The sequence below is a fragment of the Oncorhynchus keta genome, chromosome 26, assembly GCF_023373465.1.
Source record: "Oncorhynchus keta strain PuntledgeMale-10-30-2019 chromosome 26, Oket_V2, whole genome shotgun sequence".
In the NCBI taxonomy this organism is placed as follows: Eukaryota; Metazoa; Chordata; class Actinopteri; order Salmoniformes; family Salmonidae; genus Oncorhynchus; species Oncorhynchus keta.
In genome coordinates this window covers 15,058,636-15,070,711 of record NC_068446.1, presented here as the reverse complement: position 1 = coordinate 15,070,711, position 12,076 = coordinate 15,058,636, and the positions used below count along the sequence as shown (strand labels likewise).

The 12,076-nt window shown below is 41.2% G+C and overlaps 1 protein-coding gene across 2 annotated transcripts in view; it reads right to left on the bottom strand.

Moving 5' to 3' along the window:
* The window catches only part of LOC118358989 (divergent protein kinase domain 1A-like), a 32,851-nt gene extending 22,599 nt beyond the window's left edge, over positions 1–10,252 (bottom strand). Inside the window, exons 1-2 of one of the 2 annotated variants that reach the window (XM_035737082.2) lie at positions 10,156–10,252; positions 9,938–10,021 (exon numbers count right to left, since the gene is read on the bottom strand). In XM_035737082.2, the coding sequence (XP_035592975.1) occupies positions 9,938–10,021; positions 10,156–10,170 (99 nt within the window). In that variant the 5' untranslated portion in view covers positions 10,171–10,252. The remainder of the gene's footprint in view (positions 1–9,937; positions 10,022–10,155) is intronic. The other variant, XM_035737081.2, reaches the window with a different exon arrangement.
* Between the last annotated feature and the right edge of the window lie 1,824 nt (positions 10,253–12,076).

Sequence of the window (12,076 nt, the reverse complement as noted above, 5' to 3'; positions counted from 1 at the left end):
TGTTTACGTCCCCTGCGGGTCTTTTGGGGTGTTACATGCTATCAGATAATAGCTTCTCATGCTTTCGCCGAAAAGCATTTTAAAAATCTGACTTGTTGCCTGGATTCACAACGAGTGTAGCTTTAATTCAATACCCTGCATGTGTATTTTAATGAACGTTTGAGTTTTAACTAGTACTATTAGCATTTAGCGTAGCGCATTTGCATTTGCAGATGTCTAGATGGGACGCCTACGTGTCAGGTAGGAGCAAGAGGTTAATAAAGAAACGACGATACATGAAATAACTTATAGATACAAAATAACAAACGGAACGTGAAACCTAATACAGCCTATCTGGTGAACACTACACAGAGACAGGAACAATCACCCACAAAATACACAGTGAACCCCGGCTACCTAAATACGGTTCCCAATCAGAGACAATGAGAATCACCTGACTCTGATTGAGAACCGCCTCAGGCAGCCAAGCCTATGCAACACCCCTACTCAGCCGCAATCCCAATACTACAAAACCCCAATACGAAATACCACAAAATAAACCCATGTCACACCCTGGCCTGACCAAATATATAACGAAACACAAAACACTATGACCAAGGCGTGACAATTAGTCTGTTTTCAACAAATCAGAGGTTTTAGACTATTGTATTTTAACCAAGCAAGAGAAATAAACGTGCAATCACTGCTGAGTGAATGAACAAAATCCCCTTGGAACACTTCCAGACATGTAAATGGTCTGTCAACATTTTTTTATTTTTTAAAATTTATTTTACCTTTATTTTACTAGGCAAGCCAGTTAATGTGTATTCTATTATGCCAGGGATCATCAACTAGATTCAGCCGCGGGCCGATTTGTTCTTGAGCAGATGGTCGAGGGGCCGGAACACAATTACAAATAATTTGTAGACTGCAAATTGACCGCAAGAAACCGAAACAAATACAGTATAATGTTTGACTAAAACATAAGAACTTAAAACCTTGCTTACATTTGCATACTATCACATCTCTTTTATGTGTGGGAATACTTGGGAACAGATATGTTAAATTAAATCTCTTGGAGCTGATTTCCTAGTGTTTTTACAGTCTTTAATGTCCTACAATGGTAAAAAATGTATATACAATTTATGTATTTATTTTTTACCCCTTTTTCTCCCCAATTTTTCGTGGTATCCAATTGTTTTAGTAGCTACTATCTTGTCTTACCGCTACAACTCCCGTACGGGCTCGGGAGAGATGAAGGTTGAAAGTCATGCGTCCTCCAATACACAACCCAACCAAGCCGCACTGCTTCTTAACACAGCGCGCATCCAACCCGGAAGCCAGCCGCACCAATGTGTCGGAGGAAACACTGTGCACCAGGCAACCTTGGTTAGCGTGCACTGCGCCCGGCCTGCCACAGGAGTCACTGGTGCGCGATAAGCCAAGGATATCCCTACCGGCCAAGCCCTCCCTAACCTGGACGACGCTAGGCCAATTGTGCGTCACCCACGGAGGCCTATACAATTTATTTTAGCTCAGAATACTCGGGGGCCCAAATAAAACCACCCGCGGGCCAAATTCGGGCCATGGAATGCCAGTTGGGGAACCGTGTACTATGCAGTCTCTCAACAGTAAGTTGAGACCCCACTTCTTAAAAACAAAAATATATATTGGGGGGGGCTGGGAATTTTGAGCCCCAGTTTAGTCGGCCCTGATCTAGATCATGTTTGAACATGCACAGACGAGTAAATATTATAAAATGCCAAAAATGTTGGATATGTAGGCAAAGTATTGCCCCACCTTTATGTTGCAATAAGGATAAATCATATTACCAAGGAAGTACGAATGTGAAGTTGAGAAATATGGCACAAATCTTTACAGAAGACATGACTAGAAATAGTCTTTTGTGAATACTTAAGATCAGTAGCATTTTGGAATGTTGAAAGCAAGAGAATCACTGAGCACTACAGGGATTTCCAGTCACTTTCATAAGCAGGCTGGTCTAGTACCAGTAGTCTAGTTATCCAATGAATGAATGGATATAAATAGCTCCATCACTGGGGGGGCGCATCATTAAATATGCAAGTTTAAGCAAGATTAAGTATGATAACAATTATGCAAAATAGATGAGGTGAGAGACAGATAACACACACGTCGTTTGGTCAGGCTGTGAAACGTGAGATTCATAGAAAAAGAAAATGATTCAAAACAACACTTCCTAAATTTGAGTCAGTTTGCAAAATGCATTTGGGGAAATAAATATAGAATTTTGATCTCCCTAGAAAATCCAACCTTTCGACATGTTCCTCAGGAACTAACAGCAAACAGACATCCTAGACCTGCTTACTGTATTATTCATATCCAGAAGAGGTGGGTTTTTCTTGTAAAAAGTATCAAATGTATGTGAAAGGAGTGATAACTCCTCTTATTGAGGGAGAGCAAGATGGAGAGAGAGGGAGAGTGGGGAGAAAGAGAGAGAAAGAGAGTGTGTTTGGGGACAGGGAGTCAATACAGCCCTGTTTACTGACAAAGGCTGTGTCCCATACAATAGCAGTGCGTGGATAAAATCCCTGGGGAAGCGCAGACAGAAAAAAATGCCATATTACAACCTGTTTTTGTGATAATTGCGTTGTATGCGTTATAACCTTTTAGTTCATATGCCTTGCGACATTGTTATATAGGCCTGAGGCCAAGACAATAAGAAGATACAGTGGCAGAATAAATTCAACCACACCTTTGTTTCATCACAAAACCGGAGAGCAACATCTGTCTGGTGAACTACACAAAGTATATTGCATGTAACAAACACTTACATGACATACAGCATGGTCAAGCAAGTTAATGTTTCTGACATTTTTGGACTACCAAACAACTAATGACTTAAAACCACAGAGTTACCGCAAGTCGCAAAGAAAACAGGAGCTGCTTCCACTATTCCAGCACCATTTCAACTTCAACATTTTAACATCATCAAATCACCCATGCTTAGTCTAATACAGTGACAACTAAAAGATACTAAGAACAATTTAGTCCAATCAAAGTAAGCTAAATATGATATGGCTGTCCAAGGTTATGATTTTGGTGTGTGTGTGTTTGTGCAAGTAGAAAAAACATGTTCATTCACCCTAATTGTATAGAAACGCCAATGCCATCCTCCTCTCTTTCATGTTGACGAAACACTCTACCACTCTGTCATACAGTACACACTTACATTTTTTGTTGTTCTAGGCTACTGGTGAAAATGCTTACTCGCTAGCCTAACTTCCTTTTATGGGCAGCTTTAGTAAGAATCGGACCCTTTTTTTCAATTTTTGCCTAAAATGACATACCTATATGGGGAATAGGTGCACTATATAGGGAATAGGGAATAGGTTGTCATTTGGGATGTAACCAGTGACAGACCAGGGAGGGAGGAGACTCAGAGGACTTCTTCCATGTTCCCAGTCTCTGTTGGTCTTGCATCTCTGTTTGTTTTAGTCAAGCTACCATCTGTGAGCACAGACCAGGTGACTCATTCTTCCCAGATGACTTTACCATTGTGACAGAGAGAATAATAAATCACTGGACAGAGGTGAAGAGGGCCATAGAATGAGGGGAGAAATATATTATCTATGTATTCTGTATGAGCCAGCATTGAATCAATTATATCATTTAATTTGACCCCATATCTACGGAACAATCTTCTCTGTCCTTTGCACATCCTCAGTGTTCTACCCATAGAACTTGGAATTGGAATACTTACTTTAGTAATCAACAACCCAATGGCTCTCCGTGGTAACACATGGTTAGGTACAGAGAGACAGTTACAGTACTGTACAATCTACACTGAGTGTAAAAAACATTAGGAACACCTTCCAAATATTTAGTTGAACCCCCCCTTTGCCCTCAAATCGTCAGAGCATGGACTCTACAAGGTGTTGAAAGCGTTCCACAGGGATGCTGGCCCATGTTGACTCCAATGCTTTCCACAGTTGTGTCAAGTTGACTGGATTTCTTTTGGGTGGTAGACCATTCTTGATACACACAGGAAACTAATGAGCGTGGAAAAACCCAGTAGCGGTGCATTTCTTGACACACTCAAACCTGGCACCTACTACCATACCCCATTCAAAGTCACTTAAATATTTTGTCTTGCCCATTCACCCTCTGAATGGCACACACACACACAATCAATGTCTAAATTACAAGCATTTTGCTACACTCACAAAAACATCTGCATGTGACCAATAACATTTTATTTAAATGGAATTTACTTCAAGCTTAAAAATCCTTCTGTAACCTGTCTCTTCCCCGTAATCTACACCAATTGAAGTGGATTTAACAAGTGACATCAATAAGGGATCATAGCTTCCACCTGGATTCACCTGGTCATGTCTTGGAAAGAGCAGGTGTTCCTAATGTTTGTACTCTCGGTGTGTATCTTTCTGACACACTCTAAATTGTTATTGCCTTTTTTTAACACTTCCTTCCTGATTAATAATGATTATACATGGTCTCTATAAATGGTCTCAGTAGATCGATAATGGCATTATTGAAGCAACATCTCAAGACATCAGTCAGGAAGTTAAAGCTTGGTCGCAAATGGGTCTTCCAAATGGACAATGACCCCAAGCATACTTCCAAAGTTGTGGCAAAATGGCTTAAGGATAACAAAGTCAAATTATTGGAGTGGGCATCACAAAGCCCTGACCTCAATCTTATAGAAGATTTGGGGGCAGAACTGAAAAAGCGTGTGCGAGCAATGAGGCCTACAAACTTCACTCAGTTACACCAGCTCTGGCAGGAGGAATGGGCCAAAATTCACCCAACTTATTGAGGGAGGCATGTGGAAGGCCACCCGAAACATTTGACCCAAGTTAAACAATTTAAAGGCAATCCTACCAAATACTAATTGAGTGTATGTACATTTCTGACCCACTGGGAATGTGATGAAAAAAATAAATGCTGAAATAAATAATTCTCTCTACTATTATTCTGATATTTCACATTCTTAAAATAAAGTAGTGATCTTAACTGAACTAAGACAATACATTTTTACTAGGATTAAATTTCAGGAATTGTGAAAAACTGAGTTTAATTGTATTTGACTAAGGTGTATGTAAACTTCCGACTCCAACTGTATGTGGTTAGCTTTTAAAACTCACTGTTTTGAGGGCTATCATTTCAACTCTGTGATGATGCATTTCTCTCTCCTATACAGGATCCCATAGGCTGCTAGTGGGGAAAGAGCAAGTGTGCATCCCAAATGGCTCTCCATTCCCTTGTATTGTGCATTAACTGTCCCTGGTCAAAATAAATACACTTTTTAGGGAGTAGGGTGCCTTTTGGAACGCTGTTTGTCCTCTAAATACTGACCTTCATGCATTACATTGGGCCTTGGGGTTTATCAAATCAAATGTTATTGGTCACATACACATATTTAGCAGATATTATTGCGGGTGTAATAAGCTAAATGCTTGTGTTCCTAGCTCCAACGGTGCAGTAATATCTAACAAATCACAACAATACACACAAATCTAAAAGGAAAATAATGGAATAAAGAAATATATAAATATTAGGACGAGCAATGTCGGAGTGGCATTGACTAAAATACAGTAGAATAGAACACAGTATATTCAGTACCAGTCAAAGGTTTGGACACACCTACTGATTCAAGGGTTTTTCTTTAATTTTATAATTTTCTACATTGTAGAATAATAGTGAAGACATCAAAACTGTGAAATAACCCATATGGAATCATGTAGTAACCAATAAAGTGTTAAACAAATCAAAAAATATTTTAGATTTTAGATTCTTTAAAGTAGCCACCCTTTGCCTTGATGACAGCTTTGCACACTCTTGGCATTCTCTCAACCAGCTGGCATGCATTTCAATTAACAGGTGTGCCTTGTTAAAAGTTAATTTGTGGAATTTCTTTACTTCTTAAGGTAGGGGTGGTATACAGAAGATAGCCCTATTTGGTAAAACCCTTGAAGGTCAGTCAATACGGAAAATGTGCAGTCACAGAAACCATCAAGCGCTACGATGAAACTGGCTCTCATGAGGACCACCACAGGAAAGGAAGGCCCAGAGTTACCTCTGCTCCAGAGGATAAGTTCATTAGAGTTACCAGCCTCTGAAATTGCAGTAACAAGTAACAGACACATCTCAACATCAATTATTCAGAAGAGACTGTGTGAATCAGGCCTTCATGGTCAAATGAGGCAAAGAAACCACTAATAAAGGACAGCAATAAGATGAAGAGACTTGCTTGGGCCAAGAAACACGAGCAATGGACATTAGATTGGTGGAAATCTTCCTTTAGTCTGATGATTCTAAATTTGAGATTTCTGTTCCAACCACAGTGTCTTTGTGAGACGCAGAGTAGGTGAACGAATGATCTCTGCATGTGTGGTTCCCACCGTGAAGCATGGGGGAGGAAGTGTGATGTGTGGGGGTGCTTTGCTGGTGACACTGTCAGTGATTTACTTAGAATTAAAGGCACACTTAACCAGCATGGCTACCACAGCATTCTGCAGCGATACACCATCCCATCTGGTTTGGGCTTATTGGGACTATCATTTGTTTTTCAACAGGACAATGACCCAATACACCTCTTGGATGTGTAAGGGCTATTTGACCAAGAAGGAGAGTGATGGAGTGTGGCATCAGATGACCTGGCCTCCACAATTACCCGACCTCAACCCAATTGAGATGGTTTGGGATGAGTTGGACCATAGAGTGAGCACCCAAAAAGTGCTCAGCATATGTGGAAACTCCTTAAAGACTGTTGGGAAAGCATTTCAGGTGAAGCTGGTTGAGAGAATGTCAAGAGTGGGCTAAGCTGTCATCAAGGCAAAGGGTGGCTACTTTGAAGAATCTAAAATATGAACACTTAAAAAAATAAAGAAAAAGAAAAACCCTTGACTTGTACTGGATGGACTCTCTCTCGTCAAAGCACTGCACTATATAGGGGATACGGTTCCATTTGGGAATCACACAGTCTCGGTGTGCACGGTACAGGCTCTGGGAGATGTAACACTCTCTCTGTCTGTGCTGTGTGAAGGAGCTATGCACTGCCTTGGTGATCTGACTCATCCGAGTCCGAGTCAGACAGCAGGCAATAAGAAAGACCTCATCACCCCTTCCTGGATGCGGACACACCTCCACCCCCAAACTGACTCAACACTGCGACAGCTTTTGGGCCAGTTGTTCACTTTTCACTTACATACTGCGTAGTTGATTCAACAGGCCACGAACATGGAATATGTTACACTCTTCTCACATACAGTACATGCATGCTATAATACACATACTAGCTCTCTCTCCATCTCTCACGCAGGCACACAGGCACGCAAACACTCACAAGCATGCATGCACAGAATAGCAAAATAGTTGTCATAACAGCAAAATGTTGCATCTGAAGTAATATTGATTTCTTTAGGCTCCCACCAAGTCCAGCTGGAAAAGCTTAGACCCCAGACATTGTATTGGTTCGTGAACAAATGCTGATAGAGTCATGCACTGCAGAGAATGGAAAGAAGAGCAGATTGAGAAATGGGAGCACGCAGGTGTTCCCCTGAGGAGAGAGAGCAGTGGAAAGATTAGACGTGACAGACAGCTCTTACTTAAACCTCCCCCACATCTCTTTAAGTTCAACTGCATTTGAAGAACTGACTAATATGTTGGAAACCCAAATTCTTCCAAAAACAGGCAATTTAGCATTTTGAACCATTTTCTCTGTCTTGTGTACGTGTGTTTTAGTTAGTACTGTTAAACTGTGCCAACATCAAATGTCATGATCATAACCCTCTCTAATGTTTGTAATGTCTTGTGCCTTCGTCTATGTCCTATCTATATACCCATCCATATAACCTTTAAACTTTCATACTGACACAGTTCCTCAATCATATTAATGTATGCTCGGGCCACAAGGGTATATCAGACCTGGTTCTCTCTTACTCTATAGGGATAAAACTGGTGGGTGGCAATGGGCATCTGTTGTTTTAATTCCTAATAGCCATATAAAAATAGAGCAGTGCCTGATCACACGTTCACACTGTGCCAGATAGGTGACAAATCACAGCAGACAAGCAGCCAGGGCTACGTGTTCGGTGATATCCACTTCGCCATTTGGAACGCAGCCTATGCGTCATTCCCAGAGTCTAACTCTGAGCATCAAGGACTCAAGGAGCATTGGATATCAGATCTGGATGACTGAGCACAGTAAACTGGAGCCAGCATGGCAGGATTACCCCTGTCTCCTGGCAGACAGACAGGCTCCATGGAGCAGTTTTCGGAATACTTGGCTGGACCACTGAGCTATCCGCATCCTGACAACCATGGCCTTCCACAGTGTGTAGCCTATGTGGAGGTGAAAGGTACAGCAGGATGACGTTGATAACTTCAGCGGCATGCAGTGCAACGTCTGATACTATTATGAGGAGTAAGTCAGACAACAGACTCAACCATAGGCAATCATTTGAATGCTAAGGATTTGTTGAATGATTTGTAATCACTCGTGGCCGTTTACATTGGTTCCGGGTTGACGAGATTAAATTATTTGTGACATTCTTGGAAATTCTGTAGGCTACTGGGGAGCGCATTTATTAAACGGTGAGGTGCATTGATAAACATAATTACAAGGAATCGATATATCCTAGTAAGAATACAACATGCCTGCTTGTGTTTTTATATACGTTTGTATGAAAATCGCTTTTCCTATGGAGTTACCAACCGGCGAGTGAAGCTGTTCCAGTCAATCTATGCCCTCATTAGGAAGAAGCAAAATGGCCTAGAAAACGGTCCGTGAGACTGAGGTGGCAGACGCACACATGCAAGCACACACGCACACACACACAGAGAGCAAAACAAATGCAGCTCACAGTGGGACTCCTGGCTGAACAGTTCAGCAGACAGATAAGATGATAAAGCCAGGGTTTCAGGCTATGGAATAAAATACCAGGGTGCTATTTAACAGAAATACATTAATCACTGGTGGGGAAAATACCTACAAACATGAACCATATCTAAATAAACAACATAAGGCTTGGGCTCTGTAATTTGAAGAAAACACCATCTGCCTTGTAAAGGTTGGATCTCCTGCATGGTCTCGACTAACTTGTGAGAAAAATGTGCCTAACTTTGGGGGGGGTGTAAGGAAATCCAAGAATATGTAAATGAGTCATGATTCTTAGTTTGCTTGTACAGTTAAGATCATCTACTGAATTAGTCTAGAATTGTACAAATGTGCAAACCATTGACCAGTTATTATAGGCCTGTAGTACAGCAAGTTGACCTAGTACTCATATTGAATGTGTCCCAAATGGCACCCTATTCCTTATAATGCAATACTTAAAGTATAGGGCTCTGGTCAAAGCAGTGCACTATAAAGGGAATGGGGTTGAGTATAACATAAAGACAGTATTTTTGATGGGAGGTAAATATGAGCGAGAGCAGCACCAGGAACTCATACTCGGACAATGCAAATAAGAGGGCTTACAACCTAAGATAGCAAAACATATTTTTAGCTAGAAGAACCAACGATTTAATGCATTCATGGGAGGAAAAAAAACCTTGTGTCCTGTCCTGTGTGAACATGATCAGCCCTGTTGCTACAGCAACGGTGAGTAGCCTACTGAATTTGACCAATGACTGCTGCTCTTGAGCACCACAAAGCATTAAGTGCCATATTGCAAATATGATCAATGATAATGATGATACTTAATTAAAAGGAAACATTTGTATCAGATGCAACAACCACACAAGCATTAATGATGGCAATGACAATAATATAAAGCCACAAAGTATAGTCTACCAACATTTAAATATTGCATATGAATGTATATTCAATTGTGTCCAAAAGATACATATAATGTTGAAAGTGCCATACTGTATCATGAATAAATCAACCTTCCAATAGTGAATAGGTGATGGTCCAACCTCGAGAAAGTATAGGAAAGATTTTCCATTGGCTTACCTGTATGTAGATAGGCTTTCTCAGCCAGACCCATGAAAACAGACTTCTTGCCATGGCAAATAATGAACATCTCACACCACTAACCTGCCGGAGGAAAAAGAAAACCCCATAAGAAGCGAAAAAATATATACATATTATCGTATATTCTGCACAATTATTCTGCCTTCTGGTGTAGCAATAATTAACCACAGTGCTTAACAAATAATAGTCCGTTTTACCAAATCATGTATCATCCCCCGTCAAATAAACTAGGTCTTGGGAAGTGCGCCTCTGATGCTGCAAAACAGCATCCACGTGAACGCTATCAGCGCGCTGCAGTTGTCTTGGTACACGGTTAGACAGAGTGGGAGGGGATTGTATGGGAAAAGGGCTCATTGATAATGGTGCATACAATTGCAGTACTGTCACAAATGTTAGCAAAAGGCTGTTTTTCCGTAGACTACCACATATACCTGAAATTCAGCATTTAAATAGTGAGTCGTGGAGAACACAGACAAAAGTGTTTAAAAAGTTAAAGTAACACGCGCGTTCAGTTACTTTACGTCAAACAACCAGAACACAGAACCCTGCATCCCTTCCATGTTGTAAACAACACAACCACTTAGAAGTGTGAAGTGAGTGGCAGGTGAGCTTGGTCATCGACTCTTCACACGGATGTTATTTAGACTTGATTATGTCAAACTCCACAATGTCCATTGACCAAACAGGTAAGAGCAGTACATACATCTATGAAGTAGCCAAACTAATCAACTGCCCCCTAGCAAATAATCTAAATGTACAGGATAAAAGTGTTTCTCAGCCAGTCAATCATGAATCCGCCGGCGTCATTTTTATGGATATATGCAAAGAAGTGTCAGTTGTAACAAGGCAAAACGAAACAAAGTGCAGATCGTTTGCAGTCTTTCCAGCTACAGTTTGAAGCGACTGTGCTAGCGGTGTTTTTGGCTAGCTCCTCTGAACAACAGTGTCCTGACGAGTGAGCACACATTCTATGCCTCATTGTTATGGATGCTTTCAAATAAGTGTCTCTGTAAAACAACTTAAACAATTTTAAATGCAGCTGATATTTTGGCTGCACTTTTTGACGTGACTGTAAATTAGACATAGTTGGCTAGCTAGCGAGCAATAAGAATGTTGCCAGCCAGTATGAAAATGGAACATTTAGAACGAACGACTGGGTCGCATCCATAGATGGAGAACAAAAAAAACTGAACAACTGGGTCACTTCTCTAGCAACCGAACCAATAGAACGAAGGACCAGCCGGCTTGGTACCAACCCTAGATTTGTGTCGGGTTAATATCTTGTGGAAGGACTTTTTCCATATTTTGTTACTTTACAGCCTTATTCTAAAATGGATTAAATTGTTTTCCACTGATAAATCTACACACAATACCCCATAATGACAAAGCAAAAACAGGCTTTAAGAAAATGTATACATAAAAAAAAGAACTATTACATTTGTATAACTATTCAGACCCTTTGCACAGTACTTTGTTGAAGCACCTTTGGCAGTGATTGCAGCTTCGACTCTTTTTGGGTATGATGCTACAAGCTTGGCACGCCTGTATTTGGGGAGTTTCTCCCATTCTCTGCAGATTCTCTCAAATTCTGTCAGATTGGATGGGGAGCTTCGCTGCACAGCTATTTTCAGGTCTCTCCAGAGATGTTCGATCGGGTTCAAGTCCGGACTCCTGGCTGGGCCACTCAAGGACATTCAGAGACTTGTCTCGAAGCCACTCCTGCGTTGTCTTGCCTGTGTGCTTAGGGTTGTTGTCCTGTTGGAAGGTGAACCTTTGCCCCAGTCCTGAGGTCAAGGATCTCTCTGTACTTTGCTTCATCCATCTTTCCTTCGATCCTGACTAGCCTCCCAGTCCCTGCATCTGAAAAACATCCCCACAGCATGATACTGCCACCACCATGCTTCATTGTAGGGATGGTGCCAGGTTTCTTCCAGATGTGACACTTGGCATTCAGGCCAAAGAGTTCAATCTTGATTTCATCAGACCAGAGAATCTTGTTTCTCATGGCCTGAGTCCTTTAGGTGCCTTATGGCAAATTCCAAGCGGGCTGTCATGTGCCTTTTTACTGAGGAGTGGCTTCTGTCTGGCCACTCTATCATAAAGGCCTGATTGGTGGAG